This window comes from Ictidomys tridecemlineatus, chromosome 12 (assembly GCF_052094955.1).
Source record: "Ictidomys tridecemlineatus isolate mIctTri1 chromosome 12, mIctTri1.hap1, whole genome shotgun sequence".
NCBI lineage: Eukaryota > Metazoa > Chordata > Mammalia > Rodentia > Sciuridae > Ictidomys > Ictidomys tridecemlineatus.
This window is the reverse complement of record NC_135488.1, coordinates 114,368,444-114,391,211: the sequence shown is the minus strand read 5'-3', so window position 1 is coordinate 114,391,211 and position 22,768 is coordinate 114,368,444. Positions and strand designations below refer to the sequence as shown.

The following is a 22,768-nucleotide window of genomic DNA, read 5'->3' as shown; positions in this document are numbered from 1 at the left end:
CATGCTGCCCAGTGTTTTGGTGGTACTGAGGTATTACTTATCCCCACCCACTTCACACTTCAAACATGGCCCTGTTCCTATTGTACTGTTACAATCAGTGTAGACTTACAGACATTTTACTACTTCAGGGGAGAATTTAATAACTAAAAAAAGTAAATCTGTGTATAAAATGCCATTTTTCCATGGGGACTCCAAGCCCCAGGGAGGTTGTCCAGGGGCTGTCTTACCACAGTCCTCCTTCATAGTATGTGCTGCCGACTAATCCACACGTGTGGTGTGAACACCACTGACTGATTTTAATCACCACCACCTAATGCTGGCACAGGGCGCTGTGCAGTCACCACCTGTACCTGTCTCTTTTTCCCCTATCTCTCTCCAATTTAAAATATCAATTTCTTTTTTCCTTTCCTTTTGTAGTTTGTTTGTTTTCAGTGCTGACAACTCTAAATTTCTAATTTTTCTTTCTGTTCCTCTGGATATCATTTTTCATGTTGTCAGATGAAAATGATTAAAACACTTTCTACAGCTAATCATGGGTCCCTATGCATGAGATGATAAAAAACACTAGTAAATAACAGTTGGAAACCCCAAAAATATTACTAAGCTGCTTTAGTGACTTATTTGTCATAAGATGTATTGAGAAGAACATGGAGGAACATTTTAAAGCATGTAGAAGAGCCCTGTGGCCTTTTGGGTTAGGCAGAAATTTCTTATATGATATCAGAATCATAATTTATGAGTGAAAAATATTGATGAATTGTACTTTATTTGAAGAAATTTTCCTCAAAAGACACTTAAGGGAATAAGAAGCCAGATATTGAAAGAAATTATGTACAAATCACCTATCTGATAAAAGATTTTTATCTATAATATAATAAGAAAACAGCTCAGTTTTTAAATAAACAGACCAAAGATGATGTATTGATGGCACATGAAAGATACTCAGTATTATCAGTTAGTAGGAAAGTACAAATTAAAACCACATACAATATCCATTACAACAGATTAGAATGACTCAAGACAAAACAAAAACAAAAACTAATCATACCAAGTGTGGGATTGCAAAATGGTACAGCCATTTTGGAACATTTGGCATTTTCCCATAAAGTTAAGCATATATTTAATTACAATATCAAACACTTTCCACTCCTAGATGTCTACCCAAGTGAAATGAAAACTTATGTTCATACAAAAAACTGTACAGAAACGTTTATAGTGGATTCATTCATATTCATCCAAAACTGGCAGCAGTCCAAATATCCTTCAGCTGGTGACTGGATGAACAAACTGGTATTTCCATACAATGCAGCACCATTGAGCAATGCAAAGGAACAAATCTACATCCAACAGTGTGAAAGAATCTTAAATGCATTACACTAAATGAAAGACTCAAAAATAAAATCATGCTAGGGTAACTCAAAAAGTTACCCTAGCATGATTCCATTTATATTATATTCTGAGCAAGGCTGAACTTATAGGAACCAAAAAAGCAGACTGATCATTGCTCAAGGTCAAGGTATAGGAAAGGACCTGGAAGATTTTTGGAGTGATGGAATGTTCTGTATGTTAATTGTAGTGGTGATTATATAACTATATGTGTGTGTTTGTTTTATTTTGATGCAGGATCTCACTAAGTTGACTTAGGGCCTTGCTAAATTGCTGAGGCTAGCTTTGAACTTGCAATCTTCCTGCCTCAGCCTCTCCAGCCACTGGGATTACAGGCACTCAGTAATGTGTGTGTTAATGCTAATCATAAGTACACTGAAAAGGATGAGTTTACTATATGTGAATTATATTAAATTTTTTATAGTTATAGATGAATAGAATGCCTTTATTTTATTTGCTTATTTTTATGTGGTGCTGAGGATTGAACCAGTGTCTCATGCATGCTTGACAAGCACTGTGCCACTGAGCTACAGCCCCAGCCCTAATTTTTTTTTTTAAATAGGGAAACAGATCACATAGAGATGAAGAAAATATGCAAGTGTCTTCCAGCTAGAAAATCCTAAGGCCTTTGTGGCATGGGGTTTTTTTTTTTTTTTTGGTAGCTTTATGTAATGGGAAGAGGTAGGTACAGTATAGCAAAGTTTTGAAGAAGCTGTAATTTCAGAGGGGTTGTCCAGACAGTTGAGCATTGTTATCTTAAGTCTCCTTTCCTATCCTCTGGGCATGTGACTCTAAGGAAGTAATAATGCCTCCTTGATTCTACTTGTGGAGGTGTTTATTATAAATGAATAAGAAGCACCTATCTGGGCTAGGCATTCTTAAGAAATGTGTACAGTGAGTACACCCATGGACTGCGATTAGACTATTGAGTTTAGGGAACTTCTTTATTACTTTAAGTTTTGTTACTTTTATCATTTAAGGAAATAAAATTTAAAAAGTGAAGACAGACTCAACTACCATGGGGTTAAATGACAAGCTCTCGGATTTATTTTATTTTTTTAATATTTATTTTTTAGTTATAGGTGGACACAATATCTTTATTTTATATTTATGTGGTGCTGAGGATGGAACTCAGTGCTCCATGCATGCTAGGCAAGTGCTCTACCTCTGAGCCACAACCCTAGCCCTCTCTGATTTATTTTAAATGTGGTATGCTTCACCAAATTTTAGTTTATACATAATTTTAGGAAGATTATCTCCTATGTTATATTGATTACAAATCTCTACTGCTTCCTGATATTTAGAGAAATTCATTTCTTTTCTTCTTTCTCTCTTGTTTTTTTTTTTTTTTTTGTACTGGGAATTAAACCCAGGGACACTTTACCATTGAGTTACATTCTAGTTTTTACTTTGAGATCGAGTCTTGCTAAGTTGCTGAGTCCATCCTTAAACTTTCACTCCTCCTGCCTCATCCTCCTAAGTTGCTGGGGTTATAGGCATGTGCCACTGCATCTGGCCTAGAGAAATTTTATTTCTGTTCTTAACATTTTAAATCACTGTGGAAATTTAAAGTAAAAAGTTAACTTCTCTCTTTTATGTATAGTCATGATTATACTGATTTGATTAAGTATTTCTTAAATCCTTGAAAATTTTCAATTTTTCAATTCATTAAAGCAATCATTTGCTATCATTGTATTGTTAAAACCCCTACTTTTATGAATATTTTCTTTCCCTTGTTAAAAAGAATGGTAAAGGGACTGGGGTTGTGGCTCAGTGGTATAGCACTTGCCTGGCATGTGCGAGGCTCTGAGTTCAATCCTCAGCACTACATAAAAATAAATAAATAAAATAAAGATATTGAAACCATTTACAGCTTTAAAAATATTTTTTTAAAAAAAAAGAATGGTAAAAATTACCAATTGTAAGATACCACAGGTAGATAAATACAAATCCTTATATTTCTGACTTCTTATTTCTTATCATCTTTTCCAGAAAGTCCACAGATAAGAAAGTGCCTACTAGCCAGGCAGTTAAGAAATATCTAGCTGCATATAGTGGCACACACCTGTAATCCCAGCAGCTTGGGAGGCTGAGGCAGAAGGATCACAAATTCAAGGCTATCCTCAGCAACAGCAAAACCATATCTCAAAAAATAAAAAGGGTTGGAAAGTAGTTCAGTGGTAGAACACCACTGGGTTCAAGCCTAGTACCACAATGAAAGGAAAGAGGGAAGATCTAGATAATAAAAGGATTCAAAGAACCTGTACGGGTATTGTCTAAATTATTCCTCACAACAGTTCTGTAGTAAACTAATTAGAGATGTTAAATTAATTTGTTTATTCATTTATTCAATAACAATATTTAAATGAGTTCCTATTGTATGCTGTTCCTTCTCAACACAAGGGACATAAAGAAAACTGAGGTAGTCTGTGCCTTTGAGAATCTCCATCATTTGTCACTTAAGGTCCCTAGACGTTTCACTAGAAAGTAGCAGAGCCAGGTCCTCTGATTCAATGTTCTTTTCATTGCCACAGGTTATGAAAGTCCTTCACTTCAGGGAACTCAGAATGAAAATGAGATTTTTAAATGAACATTGTTATCTTTGTTCCAGAACTGCAGCATCTGCTTGGCAAAGTTTAGCAGTGGTCACTATAACCAGAATCAAACATATCACTTCCCTTTGGCCTGAGTTTAGGCCTGGTCACTGATAATCTATAGGAATGCGAGATGACTCTTAGTCTTGCCCCTGAGGGGATGCTGCAGGGCCAGCTCAATCCCACATCCCTGTTTTACAATAAACCTCCCTGACTGGCTTTCTCTGGCAAGTATAGGTTGAGTCAGTGCAGGGAACACTAGTAGGGCTTTACCATCCTCGTTTTCACCAGGAATAGGATAGATTTCCAAAAAAGACTGGCATTTATTGTCTACTTTATGAGTTTCAGAATCAGAAGTACCACTAACTTAGGCAAAGGGCAGTCAAGGCAAAAGCGATAGGAACAATCATTTATTAGATGGCTTCCCTTTATCAGAATATAGATAAAGACAGAATATAGACAATATAGATTGTCTTGTATATCTCTTTTACAAATTGTGATTAAAAAGCAAGGGAATTTTATAGTGAGAGAAACCTGTTTTGTTTTGTGTAATTAATAGCTTCTTCAGGATGCGGCAGCATGGTAGGGGGAGCACCCCATTCTGTTGGCCTGCTCTTACTTAGTTCTCCTTCTGGGGTGTGAGCTCTATAGACAGTGTAGACATGTGCTAATAGGCCATTCCAAGCCAGAGCTGTTAAACTGAATATCAGAAATTCCAGATACTGCTTGGAGAAACTGTCCTGAATTGTGCTGAGGTGCATTTTTTTCTACCTTGCACAGGTACATGTGGAAAAGTGAAAAACCACTCTACTACTCACACATCGACAGACCAGTAGTATATAAAAGAAGAGGTGAGGAGCTGGGGTGTGGCTCAAGTGGTAAAGTGCTTGCTTAGCACCTGTGAGGTACTGGGTTCAATCCTCAGCACCACATAAAAATAAAATAAAGATATTGTATCTGCCTAAAAAAAAAAAAGAAGAAGAAGAGGTGAGTTGAATTGTTTCTCACTCATGCAGGGTAGCTAACAACACAGTCGTAGAATAGCTAGATATCTTGACTTGAAAAGTGAATGCATAAATAAATTTCCTACTTCTTTGAAATGTTCTAATGCACATATGCAGAGGAGCATCCCCCTCTGCAAGGAGTATCCGTAAGAATCTCTTTATTTGAGGAATGTGTCGTTATTCAAAACAGAGCTTAAGTTCCCATCAGAATCTAAAATCCTGTATTTTTATGACTTCTAGAGAATTTCCCTTAGATTGTCTTGTATGTTCTCTTTTACAAATTGTGATAAAATATATACATATATAATTCACCATTTTAATCATTTTTAAGTAGATCCCTTATGCCCCCATCTAGTTTCAGTTTTGCTTAAGTTACCATCATACGTTAGCATCACATGTTTGTCAAAACTGAGAACCCAGGGCTGGGGATGTGGCTCAAGCGGTAGCGCGCTCGCCTAGCATGCGTGCGGCCCGGGTTCGATCCTCAGCAGCACCATATACCAACAAAGATGTTGTGTCCGCCGAGAACAAAGAAAAAATAAATAAATGTTAAAATTCTCTCTCTCTCTCTCTGTCCCCCTCTCTCTCACTCTCTCTAAAAAAAAAAAAAAAAAAAAACTGAGAACCCAACATTGCTATCAAGGGAACTCCAGGCTTTGTGATTTAATGTTAGTTTTTGTTTTATTCCTTTGTTCTTTTTCCTTCATTTCCAGAAATGGTGGTAAATCTACAAAAGCAATTTAGTGCACTGGTTGATTCAACACCAACTATTGAAAAAAAAAGCCCTTCAAGTTTTCAGTTCAACTGGGCTAAAGAAGATGCTGATAGAACTTGTTTCCATGGACATAGCCTCCAGGGAATCCTGATAAAGAAAGGCCAGTCGCTGATGACCAAGAATTCATTATACTGGCTTAGTACCCAGAAATTCTGTAGAAGGTACGTGATGCTTTTAGAACACAAAAAAACAGGCATGATGAAATCTCCAGTTTGGCCTGAAGGTATAGTCTTTCTGATTCAAAAAAAAAAAAAAATCACATATGTAAAAGAGCCAGAGATGCTGGTAATTAAACCCAGGCCCTTGAACATACTAAGTAACCACATACTCTACCACTGAGCTACACCCGCAACCCACCAGAAGATGGTAAGCTCATAGTCAAGAAAATCAGAATTATGGACTGGGGCTGGGGCTCAGCCATAGAGCACTTGCCTAGCACGTGCGAGGCCCAGGGTTCAATCCTCAGCACCACATAATAATAAATAAATAAAATAAAGGTATTGTCTCCAACTACAACTAAAAAATATCTTTAAAAAAATTTCAGAATTATACGTTGAGTCTTATGTAAGAATTTAGGAAAGCTGTAAAATCAAGAAATGTGATGTCTCACAATTAACACAAGCTATTCCCACTAGCTAAATTAACCTGCAATGAGGCTGCCAAGCAGTAGAAGTGTCAGTGCTAATTCAGAGAACCCACTGTATTTTTAAATACATATTTTTTCTGAATGACATATATCATTCCCCTTTACGTCTTGGTATTTCCTTAGGTATGTCCTGAGAATAAAGATATTCTGCTAGACTGATCTGATAGGTCTGTGCTTTTCAAAGGGTGCATAGGCAGATGTGTGGATATTCTTAGAGTTCATGCCATGTAGAACATAGTGAGCTATGAGGAGACCTTGACATAATTAAGATTAAATAGTCGAGGTTTTCTTCTCTGCTTCTCTTCCTCAACGGTAACTTCTGTAACTTAGACGGTTTCAGTAATACCATGATTTTCTGTTCCACAACTACTGCCCACTTTGCCTAGTTGAGACCACAGTCTAGAAGCACAGGGTGAACAAAAAAGCCTTCATCCAAGCAATCAAAATGTCACAAAAACCACAAAAAAATTATTTATTTCTCCGAGAGCTTGTAGACTGCCTCCAAGTGTTTCTGTCCAGCTGAGCTATCTGATTTCCAGAAGCCTAATAATTGGAAAAAAAAAAAAATTAGAGGGATCTAATGGGTACTTTGCTTGTAAATCACAACAAACATAAATGACAAACAATAGAGGAGCCAGCACCAAATCCAAAGCTGACAAAAGCACTCAAATTACAGTGGTTTGAAGTCCCTTCACGACATATAACTCATACCTCCATGTCACTGAGAAGGTCTGATGGTGTCTACTTTAACACAGAACTTGTCCCACAATGCTGTGTGCTTGCTTTGGATTTGTTTTTTGTAGCCATATTTGCCATATTTTCTAACTTTTACAATAAAGCAGACAGCTTGTAATAATATAAGGCTTTAAAAAATAATAATAATATAAAGGCTTTAAAACAACTACAATATGCTAATATGCTTAGTTCAAGATAGTCAAGAAAGCTGGGTGTAGTGGCACATGCCTATAATCACAGTGACTTGAGAGGCTAAGGCAGGAAGAGCACAAGTTCTAGGCTAGCCTCAGTAATTTAGTGAAGCCCTAAGCAACTTAGTGAAATCCTGTCTCAAAATTTTTTTTTAAATTTAAAAAGAGCTGGGGATGTAGCTCAGTGATTAAGCATCCCCTGGGTTCAATCCTCAGTACCAATAATAATAAGTAATACATAATTCATTTTTTTTAAAGATTTCCTTCCAGGTGGTTGAAATGAAGTCTTTGATGCTAAAGAAAGCAGACCTTCAGCTATATAGATAATTTTTTAGACAGGACTCACTTCTGAGGGTTTGGAAGAGACGCACTTTTATTGTAAAATGATGATGAGAGCACTGGTGCTTAGAGAGCTAGGCAGAGCAGGGCCCCAGCAGCACTCCAGGGGGGAGAGTGGTTTGTCCCTCCCAAGGCAGAGCTAATATTCTGTGAATCTACACCCTCATTGTTGTTCACTTGATAGTAGCCCCCATGTTCAGGTAGGCCAGTTATGACAACTGGGAGGTCAGAAGAGCAATCTTGACCTGCCTGTAAGGGGCAGATGGTTCACCTCTCTCCATAGGAGGGAGTGGAGCTGTGGTTTTCTAGTTCTGTTCCACAGGAAATGGAGGTGCTTTGTGGGTACCACAAAAATTTGATTTGAATATTTAATTGTTCTTTTAAAGCTATAGTAAAAAGCAATACTCATATATGAACATGTTGGACACCACCAAAACATTAATTTGTGCTACCCAGTTTGCTTTTTGTGTACATTCAGAGACTATTCCTTATTTCTTTCCCATACATTTGAACTTACCCTCTCTCTCTGGTACTGGGGATTGAGCCCAGGCATGCTCTACCACTGAGCTACATGCCCAGCTCTTTTTATTTTTATTTTTATTTATTTATTTATTTATTTAATATTTTTAGTTGTTGATGAACCTTTATTTTATTCATTTATTTACATGCAGTGCTGAGACGCAAACCCAGTGCCTCACATGTGAGGCAAGCACTCTACCACTGAGCCATAACCCTAGCTGTTTATTTTTATTTTGACACAGGGTCTTGCTAAGTTGCCCAAGCTGACCTCGAATTTGTGATCCTCCTGTCTCCTGAGTAGCTGAGATTATAGACATGTACTACCAACCTGCATGCACATTTGAACCTCTAAGAAAGGTTATGCCTTTAAAGCACTATTGTCTTATAAATTTAGACCTGTTTTATTGGGCATAAAATTGTTTATATAAACATTTTGGGCTGGGCACAGTGGTGCATGCCTGTAATCCCAGAAATGCAGGAGGTTGAGGCAGGAAGATCCCAAGTTCAAGGCCTGCCTGGGCAATATAGCAAGACCCTTTCTCAAAATAAAATAAAAATGGCTGGGATATAGCTCAATGGTAGCGCACCCCTGGGTCCAATCTACAATACCACACACACACACACACACACATAAACAAAACAAAACTTGAAGCATCCATTTACCATACTCATTTATGTTACATGTCAAGCAGAGCTCAAGAGACGTCACTTGTTCTACTCACTGCAGAATGAATGGCAATGAGAAGTTAATAATGTGCTGCATTTTGTTTTATAGCTTATAACTTTAGGGAAGATTTCTGAGTTTATGATAAAGCAGGTATCCATTTTAAGTTGTCAGTGGTTTAACTTGGAAATAACAAGTTCTTAGTGTATCAGGAATATCTGATTCCTTTTCTTGTCTTTCTGGGGTAGAAATAGAGCTTTCCTTAAGGTCCGTAAGTTCACTTTTTGTGTGTGTGTGTATGATAACATTTTGTCTGAAAAAATCTCAATATAACTGAAATTAAAAGGGAAGCAAAACAGGGCTTGGGATGCATCTCAGTGGTGGAGTGCTGGCCTAGGGTGTGCACTGCCCTGGGTTCAGTCTCCAGTACCCTCCCCGCAAAAAAGAAGGAAAGCAAGAAATCACTGCATTTGGAGGAATTACTATACATGGCTTATGTTTGATCTTTATTAAACCAAGCAGTGAACAGATGATACAACTTTTAAATTCCCTACTAGTTGACTTTATTCTGTATTATTAAAGTTACCTTAAGATTTTAAGTGGAAATGAAAAATGTTTAAAGTGAACATTTTTTTTTTTAAAGAGAGAGAGAGAGAGTTTTTTTTAAATATTTATTTTTTAGTTATCGGCGGACACAACATCTTTGTTTGTATGTGGTGCTGAGGATCGAACCCGGGCCGCATGAACGCCAGGCGAGCGCGCTGCTGCTTGAGCCACATCCCCAGCCCCAAAAAGTGAATATTTTTGAGCCCTTAGTATGTGCCAGGCACTAGGTTAAGTGCTAATATGTATTCTTACTTAATCTTTTTATCATCCTTGAGAGGTGCAAATGCTGTTGTGTTTTTTTGTTTTGTTTTAGGTTTTTTTCCTAATTTACAAATGAGAGAACTAAGAGCAGCTATCTAGAGCCACAGATGATGGTGGCATAGCTTTATGATGCATATGTGATTCAGCAACATAGGCCCCATACATTATGTAAATCATAATATCTCAAATATTATTTGTTCACTTGCTTTTTAAACTGTATTAGGGCCGGTTCAAGCATATTCAAAAGTAGAGAGACAAGAATAATGAACCCCCTATGCCCAGCTCAGCACTTGTGGGCATGGCTAGTCTGCTTCACCCAAACACAACTCACTCCTTCATCCTTCTACCCCCATGGTATTTGGAAGTAGATCATAAACATTATAACAGTTGTAAAAATAAAACCCTGATACTATTAATCAGACATTAAAATTAATAGTAATTTTTAATATATTATCAAACATGCAGTCAGTGTTTAGATTTTTAGTTATCAGTTTTGTAATGAGTTTCACTCAGAATCTAAGTAAGGCCCATCTATTGCAAGTGGTTGACATATCCCTTCAGTGTTTTAGTTCCTATAGTTCCTCTCTTATCGCACTCCCCATCCCAACCCCTTACAATTTACTTATTGAGTAATGCAGGTCATGTGTCCTGTACAACTTCCCATAATCTGGACTTTGCTGATTATAGGTCGTAGGATACCATTTAATATGTTCTTCTGTGCCCTGAATTGCTAATACTTTGGTGAATTGGAGATTGGTAGCATTAATTAGAGATTTGGTGATAGTAAGAGATTTGATCAGATTTATTTCTACTGTTTTAAAGTATATGAAAGTATATGGTAAATTCTTCTGTCAACATTCCATACAGTATGGCACTCAACATTATAGGTCTGGGATCTTATTTTGGATGGAAGTTAGGAATTATTTGTTTTCTTTTGTTAGCTTTTAAAAAACGTGCAATCCCAGCTACTTAGGAGGCTGAAGTAGAAGGATCACTAGTTTGAGACCCAGCTTGGGTAACTTAGCAAGAACCTGTCTCAAAATTTAAAAAAAAAAAAAAAAAAGTGGGGGTTGTTGCTGAGGATGTAGCTCATTAGTAAAGCACTTGCCTAGCTTGAGTGAGGCTCTGGATTCTCTCCCTGACTGTTTTTGCTTTCTTTGACCATGTTAAGAAGAGGGACAGGGGCCAATGTGGAGTGGAAATAACTTACACACTCATGGTGGGGACTTACAAGGCCTGGTTCTTCATACACTTGTATCCCTTGCATAGTGATTGCAGACAATGTGAAAGTGCTTTTTTTATATAATTAAAAAGTTGTACCAGATTGATCTAAGTTTTCTTCTAACCCATAGTACTATTTTAAGGATAACTATATATACTTGCTAAGTTATTTGGGGGATGTGCAAAGGATAGGTGCATACATTTATGAAATACCATTTAAAGACAACTTAATCCTTTTTCTTCCCCTTCTAGCTACTGTAAACATGTGACAACCTATGAAGAATCAAATTTTTCTCTGAGTTATCAGTTTATACTCAATCTCTTCTCCTTCTTGCTGAGAGTAAAGACATCTCTTCTCCATGAAGAAGTGAGCTTAATTGAAAAGAAACTTTTTAAAAAAAAATATAGTGAAACAAAACAGAAATTTTCAAGATCCAGGAAAGTAAGAAGACATTGAAAAAATGAAATAGAAACTTTTTGGAAAAATACTTCTAAAGTGAAGTAATGTCAGATTGTAACATAATATATAACATTCTAGGGTATTATGAAAAATATTACTGAGCGTGCGCGTATGCACACATACGCACATCAATTGTGTATAAAAATATGTATGGTAAAACAGGCGAAGGGCTGGGGAGAGCACTTACCCAACATGCACAAAACCCTGGTTCTTTGAGAAATTTAAAACAATAAATTATATAAATGGTATCTAGAAATTGTATTCATTATTCTTTAAAACTAAATGTACTTTTAAAACTAGATTACTTCCTTACCCTTTATTACCACAACATAAATCCCAGATGGATCAGATATAAACATTACAATCTTTCACATATACATATGTAAAAGTTTTATAAGGAAACGAGTATGAATACTTCAGTGATCTTGGAATTGTGAAAGACGTCATAAGCATGCCACAGACCCAGAATCAAATGAAAGGAAAAGACTGATAACATGACTACACAGAAGATGACAAACTGGGAAAATATATTTGCAGCATATGATGGACAAAGAAATAATTTCTTTAATATATCAAAAGTTCTCACAAAGAAATAGGAAAAAGACAAACACTGAGAGATATGTATGAAAAGATAGTTTTCTGAAAAAAAGAAATAGAAAGGCATATCCAAAAATCAGGGAGTCAGTCTCACTCAAATTCAAAGAAATACAAACCAAAATAAAGGATAGGACCCACATATTAGATTGGTTAAAATTGTTAAAGGCTTATATCTGATAAGGACTTTGGAAAATCAATCATTCTTGCTCAAAGAATGCGCAAATCTTACCTACCAATTTCTGTATTCCAGTGACTAATTCTAGACACTGGGGATACAGCACTGAACAAAATCACTGCCTTGAGGATCATATGTTCTAATTAGGAGGGAGCAGATAGGAAACAACTACATATGAATGAAATACAAGGAAGAAAAAGCAAAATAAAAAAGCAAGGGATAAGTGATAAGGTGGGCCATTTTATAAAGGGTCATTGAGGGGGGATTTTCTGGGGAGGTGACATTTGAGCAAAGGCCAACTTTTAAGAAGTACAGTAGAGAGAGCAAGCCAGGTAGCTATTCAGGGGAAATCATTCCAGGAAGAGGGGAAAAGGGAGAGGCTCTGAGGTCAGAGCAAACATGATGGATTCACCTACTTGTTCAGAGTGGCACATGTATGACAGCTGAAGGGGAGAGAGGTGGCAGAAGGGATGGAAGAGGTTGCCATGTGATTTCAAGGTGATGGTAAGGATTTTGGCTTTTATGCCAGGTGGCATCATGGGATGCCATTTTATAAGCAAAAGGTTGAAAAAGCACATGCCTGTAAATTCCAGTAATTTGGGAGACTGAGGCAGGAGTGAGTTCAAGGCCAGCCTGGGCTACTTAGCAAGACCCTGTGACCCTGTCTCAAAAGCTAAAAGGACTGGGGATATGGCTCAGTGGTAAAACACCAAGTTTAATCACCAGTGCAAAGGGGAGAAAAATGTTGAGAAGTTCCCCATCTGATCAGGAGTTGATGTCCTTTATTTTCAAACACTTTTTCTGCTTGAGTCAGTTAATACGATAAATTACATTGATTGAGTTTCAAATGTTAAACCAACCTTGCATTCCCAGGATAAACCTCACTTGGTCCTCCTCCATTTTGTACATTGTTAAATTTTATTTTCTAACATTTTGTTACATATTTCTGCATCTGTGTTCATAAGTCATATTCTGTAGCTTTATTTTCTTGTGATTATCTATTTTTTGTATCAAGACAATGCTGGAATCCCAGAATGAGTTGTCAACACTTCTTCTGTTTTTATTTTTTTAGAAGCACTTTTGTGGGTTTCTTTTTATTTATTCCTCAGCTGTTTAGTAGTAAAGTCCATCTGGAGCTGAATTGGGAAGGCTTTGTTTTGGGGAAAGTTTTTAACTGTAAATCCACTTTCTTTAATAGAGAGCTATTTGGGTTATTCTTGAGAAAGTTTCTCTCTTCTAAGACTTATGAAAATGAAGTCAGATCGCAGGCTGGGGAAAAAAATATGCAAAACATATCAAACAAAGGACATATTTATATAAAGAAATATCACGACTCAGTAAGAAAGCAAACAACCCAATTAAAAATAGACAAAAGGCTGGATGTAGTGGCACACAACTGTAATCCCAGGAAGGCTGAGGCAGGAGGATTGTGAGTTCAAAGCTAGCCTTAGGAACTTAGCAAGACCCTAAGCAAATTAATAATATTCTTTCTCAAAATAAAAAATCAAAAGGGCTGGGGATGCTGCTCAGTGGTTAACCATCCCTGGCTTCAATCCCCAGTACCGCCTCCCCCCCAAAAAAAAATAGGCAAAAGATTTGAACAAAGAAAATACACAAATAAGCCCATGAAAGGTGCTAAGTTTTACTCATTATTGGGAAAATGCTAATGAAAACTAGAATGAGTTACCATTGCACACTGACTAAATGAATTTTTCTAAGACTGAATAGAGTTAAGTTGGCAAGAACTTGGAGCATCTTATGCTCCCATAGGCTGGTAGCCATGTAAAGTAGTACAACCACTTTAGAAGCAGTTTGGTAGGCTGGGAAAATGGCTCAGTGGTAAGCACTTGCCTAGCATGAGTTTGATCCCCAGCACCACCAAAAAAAAGAGAACAAGCTTGATGGTTTCTTTTTTTTTTTTTTTTAAGAGAGAGAATTTATATATATATATATTTTAGTGTTTTTTTTTGTTTTTGTTTTTGTTTTTGTTTTTAGTTTTTCAGCAGACACAACATCTTTGTTTGTATGTGGTGCTGAAGATTGAACCCGGGCCACACGCATGCCAGGCAAGCACGCTACCGCTTGAGCCACATCCCCAGCCCCAAAAGAAAGGAATCTTTTTTTTTTTTTTTTTTTTTTTTGTGGTGCTGGGGGTTAGAACCTAGGGCCTTGTACATGTGAAGCAAGGACTCTACCAACTAAGCTATATCCCCAGCCCTTGGTGGTTTCTTAAAAGTGAAAATTATACCTGCCATATGATGCAGCATTCTATGACTAAATATCTATTCAAATAGAAAAAATATGCTCCCACATAGACTTGTACACAGATATTCATAGCTTTATTTGTAATAATCAAAAAGAAATACATAATTAAGTGAAATGATCATCAATAAAATACTACTTAGCTATAAAAAGAAACTGTTGATATGTGGCAATATTCATGCTTAGGAGTAGGATTTGGGGGAGAATCAAGGAAATATATCTCTTATAGCTGAAAACGTTCTTTTCTAAAGATGTGAACTGAAAAATCGTTTTTTAATATGATGAATATTATGGAATCAATATCATTACTTGAGGTGCTATGGCTCCTTTAAGTTTAAAAACAAATTGAAGGGGCTGGGGATGTGGCTCAAGCGGTAGCGCACATGCATGCGGCCCGGGTTCGATCCTCAGCACCACATACAAAAACAAAGATGTTGTGTCCGCCGAAAACTAAAAAATAATAAATATTAAAATTCTCTCTCTCTCTCTCTCTCTCCCTGTTTAAAAAAATAAAAATAAAAACAAATTGAAGTTGCAAACAAGGTCTGTATGCTTAAAATATCAAAACGGTGAAGCTCTGAAAAGTATTGGGCCGCCCATAAATATGAAATAAGATGAACAAGGGCAGAGAGGGAAGTGAAAAATAAGGCTCTGTGGGGATTTCAAGTCTTACAAATTAACATTTGAGCCTTAATTTGCTCTAAGGGGGTCAGTGTTTTCACATTTAAAAACGTATTCAACCATAGGAAAAGTGTCTTTGTCTACTACAGAAAAGGGAAGAGGGAATTATGACTGTGCCAGCACATGTAGGTGGTATTAGGCAAAAGGCAGCCTGCTCTGCAGCTCTGTGGCCGTGCTGCCATCCTTGTGTAACAGAGGAGAAACTAAGGGTTAGTGATAGTTCATAGCCTGTCCAAGAGCTAACGCAAGGCCAGCTCAGATTTGAGCCCAGGTCTGAGACTCCAGAGTCCAGATTACATGTTTGAAAAGTCATCAACGGTGGACTTCCTATTGCTTTAGCAGTTTGCCCGACCCCTTTCCTTTGCATCCTTGGGATAGTGGAAGGTTTTTGGATATTGTAAATTTGTTTCAATAAAAAGTTTGTAACTGTTTATGACAGAAGTGCTGTCTCTGGACCAGGAACATCAACATTGCCTTGCCTGGGAACTTATTAGAAATACAGAATTCTCAGGCATTACTCCTAACCTCCCGTGCAGAAAAAGACATACTACTTGCAAAGAGAGGAGGAACATATTCTCAAACCATCAGGAAGACCTTTTGGAGAATTTCCTACTGTGGCTGCTGTAAAAATTCTGTGCATTATTTTATAACTGCAAATAGTAAAGTATTTTTATCTTGAGTGTGTTGCTGGTAACCTTATTTAAAAAAAAACTTAAAATACCTCTGTGTTCTTGAAAGCTGAATAAATTCACACAGTATTTGGTCTCTCACAAAGTACCTTCGAGAAGCTCTTATTGTATGTTCCCTTGTTTTGTGCCCTTGTGAAGTATTTAAGCATAGAGTGATTTTAGTGCCAGACTTACCTGATAATATGCTATGACCTGAGAAGAGCTTACAAAAGAGTGCTTTTATTGACTTTATAAATTAAGCACCTGGTATTTCAGCTCACTTGGCCTTTTGCCCTTCTGGAACAATAATTTCCTTCTGGAACAATTAATGCATGTTTAATGGATATTTGTGTTGAACTGGGTAACTCACAGATTCCCCCATAGGAATTTTTAAGTCAGATTGCCACTTAAATTTTATCATCATTGACCACATTAATTGCATTAAGTGATCAAATTAAACATTACCTAAAATGAAAAAATGTGATTTTTGAATTTAAAAACTCCCAGAAACTCTATACATTTCAGTGTTTTTAATACATTTTTTAAAATTTTTATTTCAAATGCAGTATTATGAACATTAAGAAACTAGAAAATGCAGATAAGCCAAAAATAAATAATAAAAACATCCCCATTCCATCACCCACTGATTATCACTATTAAATTCCTTTTTAAAAATATTTTATTTGTGCATTATAATTATACATAATAGTGACATTCATTCATATATATTAGTATCTGCGCATAGCATAATTTTCTCACTTTCATCCCCCCTTAACTTCCTTTTCCCTTCCCCCATTCTCATCCTCAATGCCACTGGCTTCCCTTCTATGAGAATATATTTCTGAAGTGCTAAACCTTTGCAGGGGAATGAGTAGCATGACTAACTTACCTATTGCTATCAATCTTAGATAAGAATGAACAGTTTCATGATAAATTTTGTATTTTTATGCATTGCTTGATGTTTTTGTATATTTTAAACTTTGAAAGAAAAATACCCTGAAGTTAAAAGTAGGAAAATATTTTTTTCTTATCTGTTTTTAGGAGTTCACACCACAAGAAAAATCAGGTCCCAGGCAGTTACCCTGCTGAGGTTCTGGGATTTACAGAGGGGATCCAAGCCGCCTCTTCCTCCCAGCTCAACCAAGCCAACTCCTCTCTACTCCAAAGTGGGTTTGTTTTGTTGTGGGTTTTGATTTGTTCTAATTGCTTCTTACTCTATCCAGTGTCTCTTCACAGTGCAGTCCAGGGACCTGCATCAGTCACAAATAGTGTTGGTCAGGAATGTCCCTGGGGTCCCTCCTCTGCCACTCGCCCCAGCCTGAGGGGCAATGCGGATGGGGTGGCTCCAGCACCTGCTCCTTATCACCACGCCCTCCCACTAGCCACAGGCTGCCTCCAGGCATAGGCTGCTGCTTGGCTGCTTCCTCCCCTGCGGCTCACTGGAACCTCGGACCTCAGCACTCCCACCCCCTTCCTTCAGTGTTCCATTCTTTCAATCCCACGGCACCCACCACAGCACATCCTTTTTTGACATTTAGTAAGGCCTTCTTTTTGCCTAACTTGGCACCCTTTCAGGGGCTATTTCTCAGGGTTCCTTAGAGAATCTGGTACCAAATAGATATTTAGTGTGTTTTTTAATAATTTAAAAAAAGGAAATTTGCAAAGCGCATCCTACTTTCATTATCAGTTACTGCAACGCAGTTTTCACTATTTAGCGAACAGACTTAATTGCCTTCCAAATGTTAGTTTTGAATCAAGGTGAAGTACTTTTAGTTCAGAAGAGGGAAATTGCATAACTTTTGCCCAAACTATTCCTGTGGCCCATCAAATAGCTGTCCTACTTAGAGTGACGGATACTCTCCTAACACATCATATGCAGACTCTTTGTCCTCTTAGCACTCCTAGTATGTGGTCATTGTATTATTTTCCAGGTGAGGATACTGGGACACAAGAAGTTAAATGACTTGACCAGGGTCACATAGGAAGCTACTAAAGAAGGACAAATCCCAGGTAACTTGGCTGTAGAGTCTTTGATTCCCAGTGCTGCCTCTCAGAGACTTCAGTCTTCCGTGATGTCTGTTTGGAATCTTGGGATCCCCAGGGCTGGTCTGGGAAAACACTGGTGTTTATGACTGGTGTACCTCCTCGTCAACCCCCAACGTGCCTCCACCCTAAACCTGTTCTTCCTCTGCGTTCCCTGCCTCTCCATTACAGCACCACTCTCCTAATGGCTCCAGCTGTAAATCTCTAGCCCCTCCCTACTTGACACCCCAACTTCTCATAAGTCTCAGATCTGACACTTGGGCCCAGCGCCTCCCATCAACACAGTCACTGCTGGCTCAGACCCTCTCACCTCTCTGGGGGATTGCAAAACCTCTTTCCTCTCCAGGCATTTGTCATTCCTCAGCCAGTTATTTTCCAAAAATAGATTTAATAACACTGGGTTCAAAATCCTCTGGTGGCTCCTCGTTGTCTACAGGCCCGATGGCTTGGCCTGAGAGGTCATCGGATTGTGGCTCCTACACCATTGTTCCTGTCTCCTTCCCTGCATGCTTCCTCCATCTCAGGCAAGCCATGACATCTCACACCCTGGGGCCCTTGCCGGGGCCAGATTCGCTATCAGGAAGGGCCTTCTCAGAGCAAGATCGCTTATTCTCCCTTAGGACCCTGCTCAGATGCCATCTCCTCCATTTCTACCCTCCATCTCGGCTCCTGCAGGCAGCGTCCCTGATGTCCAGAGCAGCCTGAGAGCCGTGCTGGCGTCGGCTGTGTGCACACAGATGGGGGCCACAGAGTGGCAGTGCAGCTTGACGCCCTCCATGACTCCAAGGGCCCTGAAGACTGAGATTTAAGAAACTTGAGAAAAAGGAAAAACAGTTCCCATAGATAATATAAAGCAACATACCAAAGAAGCCTATCTAGGACATTTTCCACATAGAATTCATAAAAATGGGTTTTATATGGTTAATTTCCATGCACTCCCACAGCTCCTCAGAAATTGCAGGATTGCTCGAGCCTTAAGCAGAATATATGCACTCTGCCTGGCCCTCCGAGGACTTCCTGAGTTGGTACCTCCCTTCTGCTGACCCCAAGAGCCTTAGAGCAGAGTGAGCTGGAGTTTCCTGGGGCTTTGAGAAGGTTTTGTTAAAGAATTAAAGGTTATCTCATCAGTACTGCTCCACAAGCCCCCAGCCCACAGCAGTGCGGCCAGAGCTGCAGCCGGCTCACCAGCACCAGGCGCCCCTGCTCCCAAGGGCATCCTCGGGCTCTGCCACCTGCCCCCGCTTTTTCCCCCTCTTGATACTTATCACAGAATTCTCTGGATTTTTCCCATCTCTTTTTTCAACCACTAGTTATTTTTCCTAAGTGTCACCAACAAGAATAACATAAAATTCAATAACATAAAAATAACAATAAAATTCCAGATATTAGAATTGTTAGCCTCATGGTTGAGAAAAGACAGATCAAAAATGAGCACAAAAATACGGAAATTTTTAAAAAGGACATTGTCAGCTGGGGACATCAACTGTAAACGCCAGGTTAGAGAAATGTCAATTTCAGGCAAGTGACTTAATCCCTCTTTGCTTGTTTCCTACCTTTAAATTGAGATAATCTCTCGTTTTAAAACATGGAGATACTCCAACAATTTTAAATGGATGTTATTTTATAGCAAAAGTCTCTGACCCATTCTTCTAAGAGTAAAACCCACAAATGTGAGCCAGCAAGCCTCCCATGGCCTCTTGACTCTTGTCTGGTGTTTTCTTAAAGTGGCAGTGAGCCTAATGGCTACGCCCAATTCGTTGTTAATCACGGGTAAGGGAGGTTTACTGGAGGTTAAGACAGTGCTGCTAAGCCTAGGGCTTTATGTAGCTGTGTTGCAACTGCTGGTCCTTTGCTGGAATGATCGATCTACAGTGAAGCCATAGGAAAAGAATGTGAGGTATCTAGGCTCTGGTTGCTAGCAGGTGGGTGACGCCCAGTTCTACGCAGCTTCTGCCTCCATTCACAAACAGGGAGAGCTGCTGGCTTCTTGGTGACCCAGTCTGGATCAAGGCCCAGGTCCTTGACAAGACTCAGCTGAGACCACAGTCACCCTGGCAGTGGTAGACAGGCATTGTGGTAAGGGACACAGCCTTCATATGCATACTCATGACTGTCACCAAAGACATTTGAAAACAGTGTGTATGGTTAGCAAAAAGTGGAGAGACAATCCTGAGAGTCAATGTGCCCTCTAAGCTTGAGCATCTACTTAGAGAACACCTCAATGCCATCTCCCAAGCCAGACATTATCACAGGAAGCACTGGTCACAGCCCTCCCATGTTTAATGGGTCCAGGTGTGTTACAAGGCCACAGTCTGAACCCAGGATCTCAAGCAGGTATACTCTCTTGTCTGCAGTCCTGCCAACTAGACAGAAAAAAAAAATTGGGATTTAGAAACAAGATGAAGAGGTTCAAGTCCCAACCTTACTTGTGAAGAGACTTTGAATACATCTTGTGGTCTCTCTGTACCTAGTTTCCCCCCGATATAAGAGGAGCATAATCCTGTCTGCTTTGAAGTGTTGTTTTCAGACTCATATGAGCTGGGGTATGTGATCCTGTCAAGACTGAATACTACCGGAAGGTTAATGTCGCTAACCATCCTGAGAAACAATGTTCGTAGGTCCTTTACAATATATGCTCTGTATTAGATGATGAGGATTTTTTTTAAATGTGAGATAACATTCTTGTCCTTATATTAGAATGAGGAAAATGGGGGAGGTGGGAAAGTTTAGTATTTACTGAGTCCCTGTTACGTGCCTGGCATTGTTTGGGACACTTTTCAACAAAAATTAAGAAAACCCTTAATAATAGGAATTCTTATCCCATCGACCACAGTTGAGGAAATTGAGGCTAGAGGTTAAGTAACTTTCTGAAGTCACAAGGCTGCAGGTTAGGGTGGAGATCCTGCTCTCCTTTCCTCTGACACCCTTTCTCCACAGTGGAAAAACTTTCATCTCACACCGACCAAAGCATGAGACACAATGGCTCTGGGGAACTGGGTGGGATGGAACGTTGGCTATCAGGGCACGGAGGCTCTGCCATTATCTTTTAACCACTTGGGATGTCCCATCCATCAAGCTGAAGTCCTGAGTGTGATGAGCCCTGCAAATGGCTGTCAAGTGGCAATGAGGTGGCATCTAACCTGGAAGAATGGACAGGTTCCTGCCCTGCTAACCTTTAGAGAAGATGGGAGCCACCTGTCAAACATGCACCTGCCCAGAATTGTGTGAGGTCCTTTAAGTGCATTCTCTTAATTAACTTCACAACACTCGATGCTATTTTCCTCATTTTCCAGATGGGAAGACTGAGAACTGGCAGGGATATACGTGGCTCAGGATAAAAACAAGAAGCCAGTCTCAAAGTACTTTTCTCGAACTCGAGCAAAACTGAATCAACTAAAAAGTGACATGTGGTAAGCAGTTTAGTAAAGGGAGGTCCAGGTACTTGGAGAGTAAATCTAATGGTTTTAGAGTTTGGCTTTTAAAGAAGTCCAGTGGAGAGGGGCCTGAATCCAGGACATGGGGTGCAGGGCCTTGGGGACACAGGGGCCAGATGGAGAAGGAACTAGAATGCCCTTAAGGAGGTTGGACTTCAGCATGTGGATTGTGACGGTTCTGACCGCAACAGCCAATCTTAGAGCCATGGGGCAAGCTTGCTGGAGGGACCGATGACCTGTCCAACCATTTCCTTTTACAGAGGCACAGAGAAAAGCAGCTCTACTGAGGTCACCTTGCTGGTCAGTAGAACTGGGCTACAACCTGGGTCTGTCACTCAATCTGCAAACCATACTGCCCCATTGTCTATGTCTATTGTCTACCATGGGGTCTCCAGGAAAAGGCGGGTTCAAAATTAGTTCCTTACTCTAAAGCCCATAACTTGGGAAACTACTGTCAAAGATCCTGCCTCTTAAAAAAAAAAAATACGATCCCAAGCCTGATTCAGTGGCACATACCTGTAAGCTGGGGGGTATAGCTCGGTGGTAGAGCATTCCTGGGTTCAATCCACAGTATTACAAACGAGAAAAACACGGCCCTAGCTGGGTGTGGTGTTTTGTGCCTTTAGTCCCAGGTACTGGCAGATGCTGAGGCAGCAGGAATGCTTGATCCTATGAGTTTGGGGCCAGCCTGGGCAACATAGCAAGATCCTGTCTCAAAATGTTAAAATAAAAACCAAAACGCACACACACACACACACACACACACACACACACACAAAGTAACTCTTCCCCATCCTTGAGCTTAAAAAGTTTTGCCAAACAAATCAAAAGATGCTAAATCTCACTGGTAACTTTTAAAAATGCAAATCAAAACAATGAGGTACTATTTATCATCCAGTAGTAGACTAGCAAACCAAATGTTGGTAATGCCCATGGTGGGTGAGGGTGGGCACAGTAGGGGGTCTGACCTTCCCCTGGTAGGAGTCTAAGTAGGCAGATTGTTGGAAAACAGTCTGGAGGGATCTGTATAAGTTGCAATTGTGCATACCTCCCCACCCCCCAACAATTCCAACTCTAGAAACATCCTATGGCTTCACTTAGAAAGTGTACAGAAATGCACTTAATGGAATGTTCACAGTGACTCTTGGTAACTGCTCACTAATATAGCCTAGTCGTCACACATCCGTACAAAGAAATACTATGCAGCCTTTTCTTTTTCTTTTTTTTTTTTTTTTAAAGAGAGAGTGAGAGAGAGGGGAGCACAGAGAGAGAGAGAGAGAGAATTTTAACATTTATTTATTTTTTCTTAGTTCTCGGTGGACACAACATCTTTGTTGGTATGTGGTGCTGCTGAGGATCGAACCCGGGCCGCACGCATGCTAGGCGAACGCGCTACCGCTTGAGCCACATCCCCAGCCCCATATGCAGCCTTTTCTAAAGTACATATTTCTATGTGTCGATGTGGAAACTGTTTAAAAAATAAAAAGTGAAAACAAGCTATGGAGAA

General features: G+C 39.2%; 1 protein-coding gene across 13 annotated transcripts in view; it reads left to right on the top strand.

The window, feature by feature from the left end:
* The window catches only part of Taf1b (TATA-box binding protein associated factor, RNA polymerase I subunit B), a 79,798-nt gene extending 57,030 nt beyond the window's left edge, over positions 1-22,768 (top strand). Inside the window, exons 13-17 of one of the 13 annotated variants that reach the window (XR_013429278.1) lie at positions 4,761-4,831; positions 5,698-5,920; positions 16,826-17,794; positions 21,121-21,237; positions 22,572-22,768. Coding sequence is in view for 5 of the 13 variants with exons in the window: in XM_078029680.1 (XP_077885806.1) it covers positions 4,761-4,831; positions 5,698-5,920; positions 16,826-17,189 (658 nt within the window). In the remaining 8 variants the exon portion in view is untranslated. Of the gene's footprint in view, positions 1-4,760; positions 4,832-5,697; positions 5,921-11,193; positions 11,650-16,825 lie in introns of those variants that run through there. The other 12 variants (XR_013429277.1, XR_013429275.1, XR_013429279.1 and 9 more) reach the window with 12 other exon arrangements.